Below are 24,038 nucleotides of genomic sequence, written 5' to 3' on the forward strand. Positions count from 1 at the left end.
GAGCAGCCCCCTCTCATGCCTGTCGCAGCGAGCAATGGGAAGAGAGCTGTGTCCTCCTGCGCCCTGCCCACGTCACCTTCCCCCTGCCATGGGCAGCAAGATCAGACCATGCATTCTGCCCCCAAAAGCCCAGGATCAGGCCCCCGTGCGACCTCTCAGCTCAATGCTGCTTGGCCCTGCCTTGGTGCACCTCCACCTCCAACTTGGCCTCCCCCTGGCACTGGCTCTGACCTGCCAGCCTCCGCACCCTCTGTCTCCTGAGCTGGCCAGCTCTGGGCCACCTGCCCCTGGGCCATGCCTGGCCACAGCCTCTGCATCAGGTCCGACCCCTTGCCAGCTCCTGCCCTTGTGCCCACAAACAGCCAGGTGGGGGAGGCCAAGGAAGGTATCCACACCCCTTCCAAATGCCCCACCACCCTGAGTAACTTCCTAGACTCTGAGCCCCCAGGCTGGACCCAGGGGCATGGCCCTCTGTCGTTAAAGGGAAGGGAATGACCCCATCAGCAGGTACCAGTAGTAGGCTGTTGTCTTCCATGTGAACTAGCCACTAGAGGGGGATGTGACACGTGATCTCATCCAGAACTCCTGGCCCACCTCCCCACGCACCCCAGGGGATGCGTACCAAGCACATCTCAGCCCCGGCCAGCCCCCCGAGTCACCTGCTCCGCTTGAGTGCCGTCTCCACGTTCTGGCCCCGGTGCCTGCGGTAGAAGTCGATGAAGGAGAAGGGCAGCGAGACATTGAGGGGGTTGGAGCGGAAGGGCGCTGCCGCCCTCTTGCGGGCCTCGAAGGCGATGGTCAGGTCCACCCAGGCTGCCGGGCGCTTGGCCTTGAAAGTGGCGATGAAATCCTCCCCGAAGATCTGGCCCAGCAGCGTCTCGAAGGCCAGGTCCACCCCGACCGCCCCATAGGGGCCGCCTGCAATGCACAGCCCCTGTGGAGTTTGGGGTGTGGGCAGAGCCCCCCTGGCTCTGTCCAGGGCAGGGACAGGCCCCCAGGAGTGATGGACACTCTGCTGGGATGGGTCAGGGCTCCCCAGAGGGGGAGATGGTGGCAGAGCTTGTCTGGGTGAAGGCGGTTTCTGGTTATGAGACTGAGTGAGGTGTTAATAGCACTGGGGGCAGCCAGCTGAGAGCAGGGGCAGGGGCTGGCCAAGCATCCCCCCTAGAAAGCTCTGCCGGTTGTGACATACAGCCTGCCCTGGTCCTCCAGCCTGCACCCCCCTCCAGCTCCAGCCCCCACAGCTCTGCTTGTGCGCCTCACTCCTAACTCGCAGCCCCCACCCCCACCCGCTAGCTCAGCCCTGGGCACCCCCCCCAGCTCTGCTGGTGCCCCTCACTCCTGACTCGCAGCCCCCACCCCCACCCTGTTATCTCAGCCCTGGGCTCTCCCCACAGCTCTGCCGGGGCCCCTCAATCCTGCCCCACAATCCCCTCCTATCCCAGCCCTGCCAGGGCCCCTCAAACCCACAGCCCCCCACCCCGCGATTGCAGTCCTAGGGTAGCCCATGCCCCAGCGCTGCTGGAGCCCACAGAGCTGCCCTGCTGGCCCAGCCCTGGGCACCCATTAGAGCCACGCAGCTAAGGAGCCAGAAGTGGTACCTGGGGCCACCCCAGGCACACAGGACTTCTACACAGATGGTGTGGGCTCCCGGCGGGCCCCACATTCACCCAGCTCTTGGGACTCCATGGGCTTTGGGGAGGGAAACTCAGCACCCATCCTGGGGAAGGTGAAGGGGGAACTCTCCACAAGGAGCCGTCCTCCCATAGTGCAGCCGCCGGGGCTGGTTTCTGTGGGGAGAGGTCCTGCTAACTGGTGAACCAGGCTGACGAACGCTCTGCATGTCCAGCTGTCTGATGGTTACATGCTACCTCCATCACGGGGAGAGCCGAGCCCCTTCGCCCCAGCCCTCTGTGAAATCTCACCAATTCATTATCTCTTCCCCCACACGCTCAGTATTATCACCCCCCATCACACACATGGGGAAACTGAGGCACAAGGCAGCACCTAGCCACTGCAGTCAGAAAAGAGGGCTGGGAGCTAGACCCAGGCACTCCCCAGCTCCCAGGCCGCATGCTGGACGCTGCCTGTCGGGAAGCCTAGCAGCCAGGGCTTCATTGGTAATGATGGTGGTGCCAGAGCTCAGCCCTGGTGGCAGCGTCCTCGCGCGAGGTGATGGAAATGAGCTAGACCTGGGAGCAGGGAGCAGCCGGGCCTGGTACACGCCTGCACAGCCAAGGCTGGAACTAGCCAAAGCGCCAGCAGATGGTGCTGAAAACTAGGCAGCATCATGTGTGGAAGTGGGAGGCCCGATCAAACCTGTTCGTCTGGGCTCATCTGGCGCTTTCTGGCATCACTCGGTCATTGCTTTTGCAGGGACTCGACAAAACCCTCACAAACCAAGGTGACCTCAGAACGCAAAGCTCTTACTGATGCCCTCCTTCCCCTAATCATGATCAGGTGTGTGACAGGCCTGTATTCAGGGGGAGGGGGTCTGGTCTGGTCTCTGCTCCCCGGCCCTCCCCGCTCAATAATCTCACTGCACAGAACCCATCTGCCATGTGACTGGGAAACTTTGCCATAGCAACCCAGCTTTGCCTCTCATGCTTCGCTTAAGGGGCTTAACATGACTCCAGTCCACTGCAATTCAGCAGCATCGCTGCCCACCACGGGGACCTCTGCAGGCCCCCAGCAAATCCTCCGCTTGGAAGGTTTCCCTATGGACACCAGATGGGGCTACAAACCCTCACTGCACTGAGACACGGGCTGGGGCTGCAGGCTGAGGTGCGCTGGGGCCCAGTCCCTGGGCGACGCTCTCCCCAGCTGAACGGGTCACTCCTAATAGCGGGACGCTGGGTTTTAGGCCTTGACTACACTACACAGTTTTAGGCTGACATCATAACCCCTCCCCGGCCCCTCCCCTCCCCCCCGGAGTAGTGTGGGGCTTATGTCACTGGAGTTAGGGCCAGGCCATGTCTGTGTAGATGCTGTTTTCCTGGTTGTCAGTCTTGCCAATTTCATGCTGTTAAATTGACAAGAAAGCGGGCTCTGGAGCCTGGCTACCACCTAGGCTCCCAGTTTAGGCTGCCCCCCAGGCTCCCCACAGGGAGCCCTGCTGCCCCCCGGGGTCCAGGGTCCCTGCTCCTCACCGGGAGCATGGCAGCCGACCAGACTCCTGGTGCAGATCTCCCTGCAGGAGGCGAGAAGCCCCAGGTGGGTCACCCTGCTCCTGGCTGGGTGTGCAGAGGCGAGAAGCCCCTGGCAGCTGCCCCACCACTCCTGGCTGGGAGTGGGGAGAAGAGAAGACGGGGGGGGCAGATGGAGTTGCATGGAGCAGAGACCCCGGCGCTCAGCCCCCCACACTGCCCCTCTGCAGTAGGTGGACATGCTCCTGGTGAGGACGCACCCCACCAGCAGAAGGGTGGTGTGGACATCAGCCCCCCACAGTCGTTAATGCGGTGGCTGTAAGTCGACCTAACATGGGTCGACTTATCTTTGTGGTGGAGACAGAGACGCACTGTGGCCAGTCGCCTGCTCCGGCTCAGGAACACGCCCATCAGTGGGGACACCCAGCGGGCAGGGGAGGGGACAGTCACCAGGGGGATGGGCACAATCCCGCACTGGCCACTGCAGGGGTGGGAGTGGGATGCGCTAGAGATGCCCGCATTGCCAGGGCTCTTTGGACATGTCCCACTACCTCAATCCAAGGCTGCGCCCGGGCCCCTCCCCCAGGCCTGAAATTTAGATCCAGCTCCGGCCATTGCAGGTCCAGCTAATCACACCCCCTCGGGTCACGCACACATGCTGCCTTTGGCCACAACACCGGCCTCCATCACCCACCGAGTCAGAGAGGGCAAGGCCAGAAGGGCCCACCAGTGCATCCCGTCTGCCCTGCTATATAGCCTGGGTCAGCGACCCCGCCCAGCACCCGCGCCCTGACCCAGCCACAGGAGCGACCCCAGGGGTGACAGCCCACAGGAGCCCCTGCTAGTGTGTGCCACAGGCAGAGACTGGGCGGGACCGAGCGGCACCAGCGCCCGAGGGCCGCGCTATGGCAGGGAACTGATTAGGTGAGACATGCCCAGCCGATCCCGGGAAGTGGCTCGCACCCAGATGCAACAGAGGAAGATGATCCCTCCGCCCCACTCCCCGCCCGGCATTACTGCCCCCTCTGAGCTGGGGGGAAGTTCCTTCCCAGCCCCACACGTGGCGATCAGTAAGACCCCCAACACGTGAGTATGAACCAGCCAGCCAAGCCGCTGAGCGAGCAAGAGGATGTTTGGTGTCACTCAGCACCCTGGCCCAGCCTAGCCCATGTCCCATCTCCTGCTGTGGCCATCCCTGATGTTTCAAAGGAGATTAAAAAAAACCCTCCTGGAATATACTTGGGCGGGGGGAGGGGGGGGAATCCCTTCCTGACCCCGGCCTGTGGCCAGTTGAAGCCCTGAAGCATGAGTTTTGGGAACGTAGAACGTCACTTGAACGTGAGCTCCAGGGCTGCGGAGCCCTGCGCACCCCCTACCCCCCGTCACACAATCACACTCGCATCTGTCCAGCTCTCTTAGAACTAATTCCTTCCTTTGCCTCAGAGCCCCAGTGTGTGTGTGTGGGGCGGGGTGGGGTGGGGGAGAGAATCGGGCTGTCCCAGCACCTCACCCCTCCGATAGTGAGGACCCTTCTCAGGCCAGGCCTGAATTTGTTCATGGCCAGTTTATCCCCATTAGCTCTTGTGCCCTTTAGTGTAAAAGCTCTTCACCCTCCCTGGTGTTTGCGCCTTCCCCCAGCTGTATTTACCGGGAACAGTCAGGTGCCCATGCAGCCTCCTTGCTAGCCAAGCTCTCCCAGGCACCTCTCCTAAGTTAGGCCCTCATCGCCCACCACCACCTTCCACACCACCCATCCCGCCTGGGCCACCCTCGCTGACCCAGTCTGTACAGCTGCCACCATCCCCACCTCCGCGCCCCTCTCCAGATACACCCGTGCCCTACGGCCCATGGCAACACACTGGCTGACGAGAGGCAGCTACGGGGCACTTTGCTCCACAGGCTTTTCCCTCAGGAGCAGTGACCGAGGGCCACTCCAATCCTTCCTGCCCAGTACAGAGGGTCAGCCGTTAGCTGGGGGCAGAGAGGGGGAAGCATTTGGGGGGAGCTGACCCAAAGGCCATGGGAGTCTTTCCACTGGCTCCAACAGGCTCTGGATCCTACCTGAGGCTTTGTAGAGCTCTTTGAGCGTCCCTTGCGGCTGCTCGATCTGGTGGACGGTCAGATCCACCGTCCCGCCGCCACAGTCAGCCACGATGTAACGGTCCCCTGGAAGAAAATAACAACAGCCTCCCCTAGCTCTCATCATCCATAGCGCTCAACCCAGGCCGGTCTCACGGGCCCCATTTTGCAGTTGGGGAAACTGAGGCACAGAGCAGGGAAGTGACCCGCCCGTAGTCGCCCAGCAGACCAGTGGAAGAGCCAGGCACAGAACTCACGTGTCCTGAGTTGCAGACCACTGAGGCAGGAGCATTGTGCTCGTACAGACACTGGGCCCCGAGAGCCTGCCCCCTCCTTTCTGCCCTGATGCAGCCAAGTGCTCGTCCCCCATCCCTCACCCACGTCCCTCACTCTCTGCCTCTGCATAGCTGGAAATCCCAGTTGCCAAGCTCGGGCCTGAGGGCCAGAGCAGGGCAGGATGTGGCTGGGAGGAGACCCTAGGCCAGGGGTGGGCAAACTACAGCCCGTGAGCCAGATCCAGCCTGTCAGGGCTTTCAATCCGGCCCATGGAATTGCCAGTCCCGTGGCACCGAGGGGCTAAGGCAGGCTCCCTCCCTGCCCTGGCCCCGCGCCGCTCCTGGAAGTGGCCAGCACCACGTCCCTGTGACCCCTGGTTGGGGGAGGAGGTAGAGGGCTCTGTGTGCTGCCCTCGCCTGAAGGCACCGTCGCCTGCAGCTCCCATTGGCCGGCAGCACAGTGATAAGGGTAGCAATACCAGGACCCCCACACACAACAGCCTTGCCACCCCTCCTCCCCTGACCTCCTTTTGGGCCAGGACTCCCACGGTTACAACACTGCGACATGTCAGATTTCAATATCTGAAACCGTCAAATTTAAGATCTTAAAAATCCTCTGACTGTGAAATTTACCAAAATGGGCTGTGAATTTGGTAGGGTCCTAACAAGGGGGCCTTGAGTGGAGCCTGTAGGGGCCACTATCTGCACTGCTAATTACTGCCAAGACCCATCATGTGGCCCTGGGCAATGCGCCTGCCCCGGGTGGGCTGAGCAGCTGCCAGGGCTGCTCTGTCCTGCTTTGCTCCCTGCAGGTTGAGCTGTTTGCTGCATTAGAGCCTGATCCTCGGGCCCTTGCCCAGCCAATGGGCCCAATTCTCCCTGGCAGCAGTGAGCCGCCAATGGAGCCGAAGGGGCAGATCGCACGGGGACATGGCTCATGCCTGCGGGACTGGGCCCCCTGTGTGCCACTTTCCCGCAGGCTGCGGGGGGCTCCGAGCTCGCCAATGACATCCACCCGGCTGCTGCTTGTAGCCTGCGCTGCCGAGCCCGACAGGCTGGACACCTTTTGAGACAGCTCCCTCCAAGCCAGGGGCGTCCCCCCACGCTCCCCCCCATGCACCGCTTCTTGGCCTGATCCTGCTCCCCTTCCCTGCGCACAGGCCGGGCGTGTGCAGGGAGCTTGGGAGGGACTGCAGAACACAGAGCACTGTCGCCACCAGCCAGTGACTGCTCCCTCTACGCCCCCGACGGTTAATCCTCACTGAATCCGGCAACCCAAAAAAACAAACCCCGACGCTCCACCACAGGGACGGCCAAAGCCTCTCTCCTGAGCGATGTCAGCAGCCTGCGAGCCGGCCAGATGCTCTGTAAGGAGCGATTTCCTGCCGGCAGCGAGCTGACCTCAGCCCTTCCTTCCGAGTTCCTCCAGAACAAGGGAAATCGCCAAGCCCCTGACTGGGGGCTGGCCCGGCAGGAAGGCTGGTGGAGAGAGCAGGCTTCAGGGAGGAGCTGCCCCCTTCCTGTTGGTAACTGGCCTCAAGGGCTCACCTGGGGCAGTGGCCTCATTCCTCGGGCGGGACAGGGTGCTGACCTAGTGGTAGGTCTCAAATGCCTGGGACCCCCCATGTCGCCGGCGGCAGCTGCTGCAGCTTAAAACCTTCCAAAGCAGAACATAAGGGTCCTGCTCTCACTGAAGCCGGGTGCAGCCTAGCGCGAGCTGAGAACTGAATATGCCCCCACCCAGCTTCCCTAGGGCACGAAGGGAAAGAAGCATGTGGACGGGGCACCAGATTGGGAGGTCGGAGACTGGATGCTGACCCCAGCTCTGCTGCAGACCCACTGTGGGACCAAGAGCAAATCTATTTAAGGTCTTTCTAAGGCACCTATTACAGTAACAGCTGAACACCTCAGTCTTTGCTGGCTTTAGCTCCTGACACCCCTGGGAGGCAGGGCAGGGTTGTTATCCCCACTGTACAGATGGGGAAACTGAGGCAAAGAGCGGTGAAATGATTCACAGAGGACATACACTGAGTCATCTGCAGTGCTATTGTGGTTACTGGCGGTGTGTTCTGACCACTAGCCCGCACTCCCTTCCCGACTCTGGCAAGTCCACTGGAGGCGCTGGGCTTCAGACAGAACAGGCCCAGCAGGTCCAAAGCTGGCCACTGAACCCAGAAAGGCTTGCCAGTTTGTGCCAGTATGGGCTTGGTGGGCAAAGCTCAGGCAGGAAGCTTCGCAATGCAGCCAACAGGCAGCCCTGCTGGCAGGACCCCTTTTGTAAGCACTTAGGTTACGATGACACAAGGATTCAGGGGGTGTTTGGCCCTGCAGTATCAATGCTTCTAGCCGCCCTGCTCCCACTTCCCCAGCTGTCAGGTGGGAGTTCATGGCCTTGCGCTGCCGAGCACCATGGTCTTTGGCTGAGGAGCATTCGGAATCGTTAATTACGTAGCACGATTGAGTCGCTAGGGATGCAGGCGCTGCGGCTCGGGTCGCTTCGTGGGGCTGCCAGGATGTCCGGTCCAGCTCATCTTCTGGGCTAGCTGTTTCCAGTGGGTAGGACACAGGCCTTAGGAAAGGGCTCTCGTCTGGGCCAGTCACTTCTCTGCTCCCTGCCTCAGTTTCCCCAGCTGTAAACTGGGGATGACACCCCTGCCTTCGGAGACACTAGCTTGTGACTATGTATAAAGAACTCTGGTGAAGGGTGCTAGAGCAGGGGGAAATGCAGTGTCGGTTTGCAGTGGAGAAGAGACAGGAGTGGGCTAATATCAAGGGGATTCTTTCTTCAGGCTGCCGGCTTTCAGAGAGACCTGGTGGCTCTCTCTCCTCCAGTCTAGTGTCATCACATAGGGTAGCCCCTAGGTCCTGACCTGGGCTCTGCAGGCCAGGAAGGGACTGCTGACAGCATTACAGGATGGCGCAGTGTCCTGTGCGACTTGGGGCCAGTCACTTAATGGCTCTGTGCCTCAGTTTCCCCACCTGTGCAATGGAGATGATCACATGGCCCGGCCTCACAGAGGTGCGTGAGGGTAAGGCCAGTAAAGACTGGGAAGCTCCCAGATTCTATGGTGATGCAGGCCGTGAAGGGCCTTAGCCAGAGAGATGGCAGTCAGTTAAGAGCTGTGTTCAATCCTATGGGGGGGCTGTGGGTGGCTCTGTGGCCAGGGCGCAGAGGCTGTGCTCACGGGGGTCCTGGAAGCAGATCCCGTGTCCCCCGAGATGGTGGGCTCTGCTTTCGGCTCATTACGATGGGCCCCACCCACTTCCCATTCACAAGCGAATGGCCCCTCCTACCTGCTTGCATTTCGGACCACAGCTCGCCTACCCCCGACTCCACCAGGAAGGTCCTGCTGTGCCGGGAACGCCGGAGCTGCTCTCTGGCTGCGAGGAGAAAGCAAAGGGATCGGGTGTGAGAGGGACACAGGGCAATGGGGGGCGGCTGTTAGCTGGACAGGCTGCGTGGAGGTCTGACCTTGACTACATGCCTGGGACAACAGCTCCAGTGGCTCTGCCCGGCAGCATGGGAACCTCAAGCTTTTGCCCAGACGGCCCCTAGCCTCAGCGCCTCTCCGGAGGAGGCCCACTCCTGCTCCCAACGGAGTCTGTGGTAAAACGGCTGGTGACTTCCGAAGCAGGACTGGGCCCTTCCTGATGAACTCGGGGCCCAGGTGCTTTCAGCTCTTGCAGCCTCCCAGTCGTTTGCAGGCGCGCGGCTGAGGGTGAGGTGCAGGAGCAGAGCTCGGGGGAGTCAGACCAGAACAGCAAGCAGTGCTGCAGGGCCCGGCCGAACTGGGGCGAACCCAGGGCTGGGCTAGCGCTGGCTGCGGGGGGAACCTCGGGACTGGACGGGGCTGGGATTGAGGTGCACTGATGGTGCTGTGTGGGGGGACCCTAAGACTGGAATAATGGAGGGCCTGGCTGAGACAGAGGGGCATTAGCAGAGCTGTACGTGGGAAGGCCAGGACTGGAATAACAGGGGGCTGGGATTGAGGGGCATCAGCAGAGCTGTACGTGGGAAGGCCAGGACTGGAATAACAGGGGGCTGGAGGGCTGGGATCGAGGGGCATCAGCAGAGCTGTACGTGGGAAGGCCAGGACTGGAATAACAGGGGGCTGGAGGGCTGGGATTGAGGGGCATCAGCAGAGCTGTACGTGGGAAGGCCAGGACTGGAATAACAGGGGGGCTGAAGGGCTGGGATCGAGGGGCATCAGCAGAGCTGTACGTGGGATGGCCAGGACTGGAATAACAGGGGGACTGGAATCGAGGGGCATCAGCAGAGCTGTATGTGGGAAGGCCAGGACTGGAATAGCGGCAGGGGCTGGAGGGTTGGGATCGAGGGGCATCAGCAGAGCTGTGGTGCAGGGGAGGTTTCTCTAGATTGTGCCTGCATTGTGTCTGCCCCAGTCGGTACTCTGCCCAGTACACGGGGCAAACAGAGCTTCTCTTCTGAGCGACTGAGCAATACTGCGCTCCATGTGCGGGCACCGGTTTAATATCGACTCGGGGCAGAGCGCCCCCTACTGAGTCACCCACCCAGCGCCCCCTAGCCTCTTGGTGAGGTACTGACTGGGTCAATACGGACAGGGGGACATGGGCCACCTACTTACCAGCCCCCCGGCACTTCCCTTGGAAGGCTCCCAGCCTTCATGCTGCTCAGCTGTAAGATCTGCCCTGAGCCAGCACTGGCTCAACTCCCGTCTCTTCTCTGCTGACCTCACCTCCCTCCCCACCGCCCGGGAGCGGAGTGGACAGGACGGCGCTTTGGCTCCCATGTTGTTCCCGGGTTGATTGTCACTTTTGGGTGGAGTTTCTCCCCCCACCCCTGAATCTCTCATTATGCTGGGCCAGGAGGAAAAACAAAGATGCTAGATATAAAGCAGGGCTGGGAAAGATGTGTTTGGTCACTGAGGCCAGGAAGGGCGGGGAGATGTTTGGAGAGGGTGGGGCTGGATCTATTTTCAGCTCACTGGGATGTGCGCTTCCCTGTTAGCTCATCAGCTTTTGCTCAAGGATGCAAAAACCAGGAACCAGCCTGTCACTAAGGGCTCCCGCCCCACAAAAAATCTCGCTCTGTGACACGGAAACATGGATCATAGGGAAGAAACAGACCTGTGGGGCTGGACTGAGCCCACATCTCTTGGCGGGACCTTTACTGCCATTCATTCAATATTATTATATTAACTCTATAGCAGCCAGGTACGCTGAGAACTGACAGGTCCCTGCCTCCAAGAGCTTACAGTCTAGAGGCCGATGTTCCGCTAGCGTCAGTGGGGCAACGCTGACATACACCTGTCAAAGCCCTCGCCCTGTAGTCACCATTTACGTCTGCTTTGTCCCCAGTGTCCCGAGCAACGATTCACCAGCTGGGGTAAAGCTAGGACAGGGATCCCAGACATCCTGACATAAGGGGCACTCTCTTATATAGTATCAGAGGGTAGCCGTGTTAGTCTGGATCTGTAAAAGCAGCAAAGAATCCTGTGGCACCTTATAGACTAACAGACGTTTTGGAGCATGAGCTTTCGTGGGTGAATACCCACTTCCTCAGATGCATGCATCTGAGGAAGTGGGTATTCACCCAGGAAAGCTCATGCTCCAAAACGTCTGTTAGTCTATAAGGTGCCACAGGATTCTTTGCTGCTTTCTCTTATATAGGCAACTACGCCTCCCCTCCCCCCGCGAAAAAAGAAGGGTTCTGGTTTTTCACACTTGCTATCGGGTCACCCTAAGCTCGGATACTTCCTCAGAGGTAAATATTACAGAGCCTGCAGCGGAACCTAGGGCAATGAACTGTGTTTAAACAGCACCTCCCTCTGCTGGAGGGAATCAGAGCTGCTTAGCCGTGTGTCAGATCTTCTATACTTAGCGGAGATTCTCCTTTAGCGCAAGTAGCTCTAACCAAGGCTTTTAAAGCAAGGAACCTGGGATCTGCCCCTAGTGTTGCTATGAAGTTATCAGTGGCCCTGGTGTCAACTATGAAGTGCCTAGACAGCTCAGGATTTGCTCTAATGGTTTGTGCTGTGACTACGCCTGAAAAACAGGTTGAAAGTTCAGCGGCTCTGAGTTTAGCGAGGGGAAAATGAAAGCCAAGGGCCAAGAGGGAGAGGGACAAACACAAGCATGCAGACGGAAACCAAAGGCTTAGCTGAGACAGAGACAGTTTAAGCTGGAAATTTAAGGCAGGAAAGTAAGGGGTGGCTGTGGGGACCCCGGGGCAGATTGGGAGAAGAGCAAGAGCTGTTTTTACAGATGAGAGACCTGTAAGAAAAGATGGCTATGACCACGGGAGACTTTAATTACTCAGCTCTTGACTAGGAAAACAGCTATTGTCTTCCCAAAGCCAACCAGGTGTCTGGAGATATTAGCGCAAGGCAGGATATTTGCTTCTCTAATGCAGTTTGTCAAACAGCCAGTCAGAGGCTCTCTGGAGGAAATGAACCAAGCAGAAGGAAGGCAGAAGCTGGGCTAATAGATGAGCTGGAGAATGTACAACAAAAGGGGAAATCTTGTGGTTAAGACACAAAACCGGCCAGCTGGTGACCCTGGGCAAGTAGCACCACTGTTCTGTGCCTCGGTTTCCCCATCAGTACAAGGAGGACAGGGCTAGCTGTTTAGATGGCCACCATGACTACAGCATTTCACAGGCATTAACAGTAGGTAAGAATGATTGTTCCCATTTTATAGCTAACACCACCACCCGGCTCTTCTCTAGCGCTATTTGTCGGTAGATCTCAAAGGAGGGTGCTATCATGATCCCCATTTTACAGACGAGGAACCTGAGGCCCAGAGAGATTAAGTGCCTCGCCCAAGGTCATACAGGGAGTCTGGGGCAGAGCCAAGAATCACATCTAGGTCTCCCAAGTCCCAGGCCAGTACCTCCACCACACGACCATCCAGCCCCAGTGAGGCTGGGTGGACGAGCACAGCAATATTCTAACCTGCTCTGAGCTCATCTGTGAGAGAGAGACATTATTACAAACTCTTGGCTCTGCTGACAAGGAGCCTGGCTGAGCTGCTGAGCAGAAGGCGCGACGGATCGGACAGCTCTGGACAAACTCCTCCATCACGCGATGGACCCTGGTGCTCCCTGTCAAATGACATCTTCTGGTCAGGCCAGACGCCTGCATCTGGCTGGTTTATGCTGAAGCCCACAAACAGCACCTGCCTTGCAGCACAAACACTCCCTGGTTCCATCACAAAGACAGGGCTGACACTCAACAGCCCGCACGGTCCCTCGTGCCTAGGTGGGCTAATGTCCTGTGGGCTGAGCTAGCCACGCGGGCACCCCACGCTGTTGAGACTATAGTCATGCCGGTGGCACTCACTGCGTTTATGTGACTTGTGGCCCAGTGCCTCGGAAGGTATTCAGGTGCCTAACTCCCATTGACATCAGTGCTGCTGACCCAGCTGATGTGACAGCGGAGGATGGGCTGCAGGACACAGACAGACCCTGTGGTTCTCGCAGCATCAGCGCTGGATTAACACGGCCTTTGCTGCCTAGCGTCCCCAGACAGAGACAGGCCTGGCCTGGCCAAAGCACTCCTGGAACAGAGCACAGCCTCCGTCGCAGCTGGCCGCAGCCTTGCTTTCTCGGAGCAAAGAGCAGGGCCGGCTCCAGGCCACAGCGTGCCAAGCGCATGCTTGGGGCGGCATGCCGTGGGGGGCGCTCTGCTGGTTGCCGGGAGGGCAGCAGGTGGCTCCAGTGGACCACCGGACCCCCCCAGGGAAGCCTGCGGGAGGTCCACGGGAGCCGCGGGACCACCGGACCCCCCCTGCAGGGAAGCCTGCAGGAGGCAGGACCAGCGCTAGTGTTTTTAGTGCCCTAGGCGCACGGCCATTTTGCCGCCCAGCGCGCTGGCCTGTGGAGAGAGTCCGCTGGTCCGCAGCTCCGGTGGAGCTGCCGCAGCCATGCCTACTGGAGGTCCACCAGAGCCACGGGACCAGGGGGACCCTCCGCAGGCACGACTGTGGCAGGTCCACTGGAGCCACCTGCCGCCCCCTCCACCAGCAAAATGCCGCCCCCCCCAATAATCCTGGCACCCTAGGCGATTGCCTAGGCCGCCTAAATGGAAGCGCCAGCCCTGGCGGGAGGTCCACCAGAGCCACGGGACAGGCGAGCGGCAGAGCACCCCACCGCAGCGTGCCGCCGTGCTTGGGGTGGCGAAATTGCTAGAGCCGGCCCTGGCAAAGAGGACAGCCCTGGGTGGGACTGTTTACCCACAGAGAAGATACAACAGGCCAGTGGCAGGGCAGGGTCACTTCCTCACATGCCATCTTCTGCCTGATGCAGAGAGACGGCCTCTGGGAGTGGGAAGGGCCTAGTCAGCCCATGCCTCTCTCTGGCAAGGTGGCCAGTTAGTGCTGTAGACACTTGGCCCACTGGGCTGAGACCGGCCAGCTCGTTCCAGAGCAGAGCCTGTAGCTGTGATGCACACATCCAGCTTGCACCTCTTGGCAGGTGATGAGGGAGAGGCCATGCGGGATGCAAGGCAGAAGGGCACACCGTCCCAGATGTTCTCTGCTTTTCTGCAAGCCGCACGGGGGAAGGGAGGGGTGGCCCAAATTGCAGAACTCTCTGTGATTAGTAACCTCAGTGCCTGGCCCTACCGCAGTGCCTGAGGACAGACCTGATTCTGTGTCAGCTACACAGGACTGTAGTGGAGCCAGGGCTGGATTTGGTTCCTTGTTATCCTGGGGTAAATCCGGAATCACCCACTGACTGCCACGGGGTTGGAGCCAGATTCTGATCTCCGTTGCTGTAGTGTAAATCCAGCCTCACCCAGTGGGTGTCTCTCTAACACTAAACCTGATTCAGGCTCATCTCCAGGATAGCGACGTGGAGTGGCTGGGGATTTACACTGAGCAGATCTGGCGAGCTGGACCTGGCAAACTCCAGCTTGCTAGGAGTTCAGGGTCATGGATCTGACTTTGAACACCCAGGACGCTGCACAGGCCGTCCAGGAATCCAAACCAGACAGTGTCACCTAAATAAAGTCCCGAGTGAAGAGGTGGGAGGCGGTCATTCCCAAACACAGCCCTGAAATCAGCCAGAACATCTGGACTTTTCTGTGACCAGCAAGGGCCAAATTCTGCTCTCCCTTCCACCAGTGTAAATCCACAACAAAGGCAGCTGAGCTGCTCTGGATTTACACACAGGATCCAGCCCAGGCAGTCAGAAGGGAACTGAGCTGCGGGATTTCTGTAAGCAGAGCAGCCGATCGCCCGTAATGCAGACCAGATGGGGCTGCCTTCCCCCTCGCACACTGAAATTGTTAGGATTATTCTTTGTTTTGATACAGGAACCCTCTGACCCGGCCTCAGCAAGCTCAGGAAACAGGGCTGGCTCCGCAGCTAATTTCCCAGAGGGGCCACTCGCTGCTTTGGAGAGACACTTTCCCTGCAGCCGCAGGGGGCTCTGAAAGCTCTTGCCTTTCAAAAACACACACACATGCACCGACACACACAAACGCACACACGTGCACACACAGACACAGACACAGACACACTGTTTCACCAGCGACTGTCCCTCTGGTGCCAGGGCAATAAGGCCTGATGCCAGCGGGTCTCTGGGGCTAGCGGGAGGGAGGCAAGAAAGGGCAGACGCCTTCAGAGCAACACGGAGCTTGACAGGAAACAGACCCGGGGCTGTGGTTTGTGACTCACGGGCCTGATCCTCAGTGGCCACAGCCGCCATTCAGGATCCGGCCCATCGTGCCATGGGAACGGGGTTTCTGCAGAGCTCCTAACCCCTTTGTGCCATCCCCCCCGCATCATCTTTGGAGCTTCTCATCTGCCCCCTCAGGCCCTTCCTGGCTCTGCCCTGCCCAGCTCACCCGCCCTTATCACCCCAGCCCTGCCAATGGCCACCTCCAGCACCTGTTCCTGCCCCGAGCCCATGACCCAACGCCGCCGGCCCCCAGCTGATGCGATGCAGTAAGGACTCAGCCAGGCAGGGGATGCGAGGCTGGGGGCCACTGGGGAGAGAGGGTTCAGACATGAACATTGGGGGGAACCCAGCAAAACACATACACGCACCACCCCCATCTATACACGTGTCCATGTACAACATGGACGTTATTACACACACACAGACACACAGCCGCTGGCAATGGGTGATGGGATGGATCACTCAGTCGTTGTTCTGCTCTGTTCATTCCCTCTGGGGCACCAGGCACTGGCCACTGTTAGTAGACAGGATACCGGGCTAGAGACCCAGTCTGGCTGTTCTAATGTTCTTATCTCACACACACACATACACACACACACACACACACTCTCTCTCTCTCTGAAATGATTCCTAGCCACCACACTACCCGGGTCTCAGGTCCCAGTTCCACATGGTCCTTCAGCACAAGCAGCCCCTTGGATTTCACAGGGACTAACTACACATGTTTACAGTTACACATGGGCTAAAATATCTGACTGAACTGGGCCCAGACCTGGCCTGTTGAGTGCCACATAATCTTATCAGGACCTCCATCACCTCCTTTCCCCCGTGTGTTGGTTAGACTCCATTGCTGTGTCTGGCCTTTGACTCTTTGGGACAGGGAGCGAACCTACCTCTGTGTCTGTACAGTGCGAGCACACCTGGGTCTTGATCTCGCTTGGGGGCTGTGGGCGCTAAAACCAGTGAAACTAACGACACATCTCCCAGCCCCAGAGCTCAGAGTCAGTTGGGGGGATTCTCTCTCTAGCTGGTCCCGCGCACTGTCGGGTGTAACATCCAGAACTAGCATCGCTTATGATTTGTCTGGAGCTGGCAGTTCATACAGAAGGGACCATTGTGATCATCCAGTCTGATCTGTTTAACACAGGCCCTGAATTAATGCCTGTTTGAACTACAACAGATCGTTTAGAAAATCATCCAGTCTTGATTTTAAAATTGCGAGTGATGGATCCCCCACCCCAACCTGTCCCAGTGCTTAATTACCTGCACTGTTAAAAACGTGTGCCTTATTTACAGTCGGAATTTGTCTAGCTTCAACTACTAGCCATTGGGTCATGTTAGACCTTTGTCTGCTATTTTGAAGAGCCCCCCTACATCAAATTTCTGTTTCCCATGTAGGTACCTCTAGACTGTGATCAAATCACCCCTTCTCCTACTCTTTGCTAAATGGAACAGGTTTGTATCTCACCACAAGGCAGGTTTTCCAATCTGTTAATCATTCTCGTGGCTCTTCTTTGAACCCTTTCAAAGTTATCAACAGCCTTCCTGACTTCTGGGCACCAGACCTGGACACAGGATTCCAGCCATGGTCACACCAGTGCCAGATACAGAGGTAAAATCATCTCTCTGCTCCTACTCACTAGTCTCTGTTTATGCAGCAAATGAATCAGGAGCCCTTTCAGCCAGAGCATCACGCTGGCATCTTACGTTCAGCTGATTACTCAGCTTGACCTCCATGTTTTTTTCAGAGTCACAGCTTCTGAGGATAGATCTCCCATCCTGCAACTAAGATCTTCCTTCTTTTTTCCCTACATCTATGACTTTACACATGGCCATATTAAAACACATACTGTTTCCTTGCTCCCAGTTTGCCAACCAAAACCAGATCTCTCTATATCACCGACCCCACCCATTCATTAGTTACCACACCCGCAATATTTATATAATCTGAAAACGTTATCAGTGATGATTTTATGTTTTCTTCCATGTCATGGATAAAAAGGTTAAATAGTGCAGGGAGAAGAACCAACCCCACTAGAAACGCACTCAATCAGTGACGATCCTCTGTTTACAGTTACACATTGAGACCTATCAGTTAGGCAGTTTTTAAACCAATTGATGTATGGCAGGTTGATTTTGTATCATTCTAGTTTCTTAATCAAAATGTCCCATGGCACCAAGTCAAACGCCTTACAGAGTCTAAGTCTATTACGTCAACACTGTTACCGTTATCAACCAAACTGGTAATCTCATCAAAAAGACATCAGGTTAGTTTGACAGGATCTATTTTCCATAAACCCATATTGACTGACATTAATTACATTACCCTCCTTTAACTCTTTATTAATAAATCCATATGAGACTTTCTATCGTTTCGGCTGGAATTGATGTCAGGCTGACAGGCCTATAATTATCTGGGTTGTCCTCCTTGCCCTTTTTAAATACTGGCACAACATTAGCTTCCTTCTAGTCCCCTGGAAATTCCCCAGCGTTTCAAGACTTGTTGAAAATCAGCATTAATGGACCAGCAAGCTCCTTGGCCAGCTCTTTTAAAACTCTTGGATGCAAGTTATTTGGCCCAGCTGATTTAAAAAGATCTAACTTTAGTAGCTGCTGTTCAAACTCTTCCTGGGTTACTGTTAGAATGGAAAGAATTTCATAGAATCACAGAATATCAGGGTTGGAAGGGACCTCAGGAGGTATCTAGTCCAACCCTCTGCTCAAAGCAGGACCAACCCCCAGCTAAATCATCCCAGCCAGGGCTTTTCATCATCATCATGTGGTATGATAAGAATGGCCAGACTGGATCCGACCAAAGGTCCATCTAGCCCAGTATCCTGTCTTCTGATAGTGGCCAGTGCCAGGTGCCCCAGAGGGAGTGAACAGAACAGGGAATCATCAAGTGATCCATCCCCTGTCGCCCATTCCCAGCTTTTGGCAAATAAATGCTAGGGACACCATCCCTGCCCATCCTGGCTAATAGGCATTGATGGACCTGTCCTCCATGAATTTCTCTAGTTCTTTTTAACCCTTTTATGACTTTGCATTGGGTGAAGAAATACTTCCTTTTGTTTGTTTTAAACCTGCTGCCTACTAATTTCACTTGGTGACCCCTAGTTCTTGTGTTCTGAGGAGTAAACAACACCTCCTTATTTACTTTCTCCACACCAGTCATGATTTTATAGACCTCTATCATATTCCCCCTTAGTCATCTCTTTTCCAAGCTGAAAAGTCCCAGTCTTATTAATCTCTCCTCCTACGGAAGCTGTTCCATACCTCTAATCATTTTTGTTGCCCTTTTCCAAACCTTTTCCAATTCCAATATATCTTTTCTGAGATGGGGCCACCACATCTGCACGCAGTATTCAAGATGTGGGTGTACCATGGATTTATATAGAGGCAATATGATATTATCTCTCCCTTTCTTAATGATTCCCAACATTCTGTTCGCTTTTTTGACTACCGTTGCACATTGAGTGGATGTTCTCAGAGAACTATCCACAATGACTCCAAGGTTTCTTTCCTGAGTGGTAACAGCTAATTTAAATCTCATCATTTTATATGTATAGTTGGGATTATGTTTTCCAATGTGCATTACTTTGCATTTATCAACACTGAATCCCATCTGCCATTTTGTTGCCCAGTCACCCAGTTTTGTGAGATCCTTTTGTAGCTCTTCGCAGCCTGCCGGGGACTTAACTATCATGAGTAGCTTTGTATCATCTGCAAATTTTGCCACCTCACAGTTTATCCCTTTTTCCAGATCATTCATGATGTATCTGCATTGTACAAGCCACAGAATGAGCCAGTGGAAAGAGCTGGCAGTCTACCAGATGGGCACAGAGGAGTGCCTTGGGAAAGCCCAGGGTGGAGGGGACTCAGATCTCCCCGGTTGCAGAAGTGAGACTTAGCAAGGATTTGAATGGGGAAAGGGTTCTGGGCTGGCAATCTGCAGAGGCAGGGAGACGGGACTCAGAGAAGAGAACAGGCTGGCACAGCTGGCGATGCTGATGGGGCTCCATTAAGTGGAGAGATGCGGGCTGGGAAAGCCTAGGAGTGTTTTCGGAGAAAGAGAGACCGGTTCTGCCCCTGAGTCCCAAACCAGCCCCTGCCAAGCAGCCTCCAGCAGGCTGGCCTGGGACAAGCTCCAGCCTAGGCCTGCTGCAAGACTGCAGAGGAAACAGCCCAGGAGGTGGCAGCGGCTTCTGACACCTCCCCAAAGCCCCCTGGAATAACTGCTCGTTTACTAGCTGTTCCATCAGTTCACCCAAATGAAAGGCACAGGTGAGAACTTCAACCACTGCTCCCCACCACAGCCCGGCCTGAGAACTGGCTGGGCACCGTCAGGTCCGCGATCCAGCCAGGCAGTGCAGCTAGCACCCCCAGCGACACAGCAAGTGCCTCAGACTGCTCCATCGGCACCCCACACCCTGGCCTGTAGCACCCTGTGTCACGCCTGCGGTGCCCCCCCCCCCCAGCTCTGCCAATGCACCTCTGTGACGAACTGGGAAAGTTCTTAATGTTTTCTCTGAGTACTGTGTTGGTGCCTCAGTGTCCCCATGGCAGTTCTTAAGTATCTGGCAGAGCAAAGGGCCAGTGCACCTAAATGCCTGGCACTCTGTCTCCTAGCAACTGATGGCCTGGGCCCCCCCTCTGCAAAGGTGCCAGCTGAAGGTGTTGGAGACAAAGGGATCAGGTGACCTCCTGGCCGGGGAAAGGAGCTGAGCAGAGAGGATGGGCTGGGAGGGGTTGTTAGTCTGGAGCGGGCTGAGGGAGGGGTTGTTAGTCTGGAACTGGCTGGGGTCAAGGGTGGAGGGCAGACCTGGGGGTCTGGCTCACTGCCCCCCAGAATGGACCCAGCCGAGGGGTCCGGTTCGCTGTATCTACAAGCTCTGTTTTAGACCCTGTTCCTGTTATCGAATAAACCTCTGTTTTACTGGCTGGCTGAGAGTCACGTCTGACTGCAAAGTGGGGGTGCAGAACCCGGTGGCTTCCCCAGGATCCCGCTGGGGTGGACTCGCTGTGGGAAGCGCACGGAGGGGCAGAGGATGCTGAATGCTCCAAGGAGAGACCCAGGAGGTGAAGCTGTGTGAGCTTCTTGCCCTGAACAAGTCTGCTCCAAGGGAGAGGAGGCTCCCCAAAGTCCTGACTGGCTTGGTGGGGAGCAGTTCCGGAGCATTGCCCGGTGACTCCGTGACAACCTCCCCCCCAGACAGCTGAGATCCCTGCTGTTCCAACCCTGGGACCCCTCCGCTGCTCTGCAATCACATCGCAGCCTGGAGCTGCAGGCCCACCTGCTGTTCTCCACCCTCTATCACCCTCCGCTGGGATCAGCAGGACCCTGCTAGTCTCCCCGGAGGACTTTCCTGAGCCGAGACGGCCAGTGGTGCTGAATTGTACAACACGGACACACGGTCTGTAGGGCTCGGGCTGGGACCAGCGAGCTCATTCTGCTTGTGGCCCACCCCACAGCACAGCTGTCCCCGGATCCCCAGACGAGGTGCCCACAGTACAGCAGTCGCTTACCCTGCCTGAAGCTGGAGTCGATGGAGAGCTCTGGGGCGAGGCCATTGGCTACAGGTTTGCAGCTCAGGTCAATCAGCTGATTGAGGCGGAGCTTCCTGCAATAGATGGAGGCTGCCTCTGGCTCCAGCGCGATCAACAGCTGCTCCGGGTTTGCGGGGGAAACCAAACCGGCCTGTGGAGCGCGGGAAGGCAAGGCACAGAGTCGGCACAAGACGGTTACAAGGGTGGGCGAAGGGAAAGCGGCTGCATAAGGAGATCACACTGCCGGCTGTGTGTGATGGCAGAGATGATCGGCTTGGTTATCTGACCCACGGGGGTTCCATGCTCCCCGCAGGGCCCCACCTTGTGGCATCAGCGTGGTGAACCACTGAGCCGATCTGAAGGCTTCTGGGCTCAGGTTATGAATCAAAGAACCTTCCTTCTTTCCTAGGGTTTCCCCTGCTTTTCCTGCCCCTTTCCCTCCCTGCCCTGTGGGCCCCAGGGCAGCTAATGTCTCCCATCTCACTGTGGGTTTCAAAGCCTATCGCTGACCTGCGGAACTCACTGCTGCAGGACAGGCTTGGGGACAAAGCAAATTAAGTTGGTACATTTTCTAAACACAAGGGTTAGCTGTTGACGGGAATAAGATCTACATCTAGAACGGTGCTATTCAGGATACAACAGACCAAGGCCTCATGCATGCAGCTGCAGCCAGGGGTTAATGCCTCCACAGGACAATATTGTGTAGCCCACCATTTCAGTGTATGTGTTAATGTTCCCCACAGTTGCTGGTCTGCCAAAGAGGGTAAGAGCCCACTGCTGCTGCCAGCGAATGGAGTTACCTCTTTACCTCAAACAGTAGAGGCCCATGCTCTAAAGAACATGGAAATCACCAGCCTATACCAGCCCAGGATCCATCCCTCCCAGTCCCCTGTCTCTCATGGGCAGCACTAGCTGCTTCAGAGGAAGAAGCACGAACCCCGCAGCAGGCCAATGTGGAGGACTCTGCCCCCAGGAGGGGCTCAGTCTAACTCCTAATGCCAAGACACAGGCTTAAGCCCTGAAGCCAGAGGTTTTACACCTTTCTCGTGCTATCTATCCCCTCGGTGCTGCAGGCCCCCGGCTCATCCCGGGCTAGGCCGTGGTGCAGGAGCTACAATGCTCCTTGCACTGTGGGGTTTTGCATTGCCTTTTGCAGCCCCGGCCACTGGCTGCTTGAGGAGATGAGATTCTGGGCTCCAGGAGCGGCTGGGAGGGTTGCCACGTGATGGGCCCTGTGGACAGGCTGCTGGGGGGTAGAGAGGAGCCTGTGACCAGCTGCTGGGGAGGCCCCGGGGATGAGCTGCTGGAGGGTTGCCATTGGGTTGGCCCCATGACCAGCCGCTGGGGGAGAGCCGTGGGGCAGGCCCTGGGGATGGGCTGCTGGGGGAGAGCCGTGGGGCAGCCCCGGGGATGGGCTGCAGGGGGAGAGCCATGGGGCAGGCCCTGGGGATGGGCTGCTGGGGGAGAGCCGTGGGGCAGCCCCGGGGATGGGCTGCAGGGGGAGAGCCATGGGGCAGGCCCTGGGGATGGGCTGCAGGGGGAGAGCCGTGGGGCAGGCCCTGTGGATGGGCTGCAGGGGGAGAGCCGTGGGGCAGGTCCCAGGGATGGGCTGCAGGGGGAGAGCCGCGGGACAGGTCCCGAGGATGGGCTGCAGGGGGAGAGCCGTGGGGCAGGTCCCGGGGATGGGCTGCAGGGGGAGAGCCGCGGGACAGGTCCCGAGGATGGGCTGCAGGGGGAGAGCCGTGGGGCAGGCCCTGGGGATGGGCTGCAGGGGGAGAGCCGTGGGGCAGGCCCTGGGGATGGGCTGCAGGGGGAGAGCCGCGGGACAGGTCCCGAGGATGGGCTGCAGGGGGAGAGCCGTGGGGCAGGCCCTGGGGATGGGCTGCAGGGGGAGAGCCGTGGGGCAGGTCCTGGGAATGGGCTGCAGGGGGAGAGCCGTGGGGCAGGCTCCGGGGATGGGCTGCAGGGGGAGAGCCATGGGGCAAGTCCCAGGGATGGGCTGCAGGGGGAGAGCCATGGGGCAGGCTCCATGACCAGCCGCTGGGGGAGTGCTGTGGATCAGGCCCCGGGGATAGGCTGCTGGGCGGGTGCTGTGGATCAGGCCCTGGGGATAGGCTGCTGGGGGGGTGCTGTGGGGCAGGTCCCATGACCAGCCGCTGGGGGAGTGCCATGGAGCAGGTCCCACGATGAGCGGCGGAGGGAGAGCTGTGGGGCAGATCCCATGATGAGCAGCAGGGGGGAGCCATGGGGCAGGCCCAGGGTTGCACTGCCAGGGGGGTGCTGTGGGGCAGGTCCCATGACCAGCCACTGGGGGAGTGCAGTGGAGCAGGTCCAATGATGAGCAGTGGAGGGAGAGCTGTGGGGCAGATCCCATGATTAGCAGCAGGGGGAGAGCCATGGGGCAGGCCCCAGGGTTGCACTGCCAGGGGAGTGCTGTGGGACAGATCCCATGATGAGCAGCAGGGGGAAAGCCATGGGGCAGGCCCCAGGGTTGCACTGCCAGGGGGCTGCTGTGGGGCAGATCCCATGACCAGCGGCAGGGGCAGTGCCATGGGGCAGATCCTGGGGTCTGACTCCAGTCAGACGCTGAACCCAGCAGTCAGTTTTGTGTCCCTGCCATTCCCCGTCTGGGACAAAGAAGAGCCCAGAGCTGTCAGGCAAACTATGGCCTGGGTGCCGGCTCTGGTCTAAGAGCAGGCGTCGTTCCTCCTGACCCTGCTGCATTCTGCATGCCAGCCTGGCGGAGTCCGACACTGCTTTATTCAGCCTCAATTACACCCTGCTGTAGCCAGCTAATAAACCCAGGGACGCCCAACCCCTATTCCCCCGCGGTCTGTCGTTCTCTCCTTCCCCCAGCTCCCTCTTCTTTCCCTTCCCCTTCCCCCCTTGCTCTCCCTGCGAGCAGATCTCCCCGTCCCCACCTCCGGCCTTCACTTCCTTTGCTGATGTGGCTGTGAAACAACACCGCAAGGGGCGAGGCAGAACCGATCTGCGGCGAGGGGACTGGTCTGGCCCCGGCACAGACCCATGTTCTCATCCGCTCGCCGGGAGCCAAGACCCAGTCAGCTGAAGCAGCAGTTTGGAGCAAGCCACAAGCAGCTTGGCAGGCCCTGGGATCAAATCATCCACGAGCCCCTGAAGGGTCATTATCTTCTACAGGGGAAGGAAATGCAGAAGAATGTGCTGGAATGGCCCTGGGATGTGCTAGCCCCTGGCTCTGTGGGTCAGTAACAAACCAATGTCCCAGGACCAGCCAGAGGGCGCTGGGCTCTTTCTCAAGAGCTGGGGAATCCAAGTCTTGGTCACTGGAGGTCCCTTGGCCCTAGT

General features: G+C 57.9%; 1 protein-coding gene across 1 annotated transcript in view; it reads right to left on the reverse strand.

The window, feature by feature from the left end:
* Positions 1-24,038, reverse strand: part of HSPA12B (heat shock protein family A (Hsp70) member 12B) — a 59,165-nt gene that overhangs the window by 6,045 nt on the left and 29,082 nt on the right. The window contains exons 8-11 of the mRNA XM_030564644.1: positions 20,691-20,862; positions 8,795-8,881; positions 5,208-5,312; positions 660-918 (exon numbers count right to left, since the gene is read on the reverse strand). Of these exons, the coding sequence (XP_030420504.1) occupies positions 660-918; positions 5,208-5,312; positions 8,795-8,881; positions 20,691-20,862 (623 nt within the window). The remainder of the gene's footprint in view (positions 1-659; positions 919-5,207; positions 5,313-8,794; positions 8,882-20,690; positions 20,863-24,038) is intronic.

Source organism: Gopherus evgoodei, chromosome 5, assembly GCF_007399415.2.
Source record: "Gopherus evgoodei ecotype Sinaloan lineage chromosome 5, rGopEvg1_v1.p, whole genome shotgun sequence".
NCBI classification, from domain to species: Eukaryota; Metazoa; Chordata; order Testudines; family Testudinidae; genus Gopherus; species Gopherus evgoodei.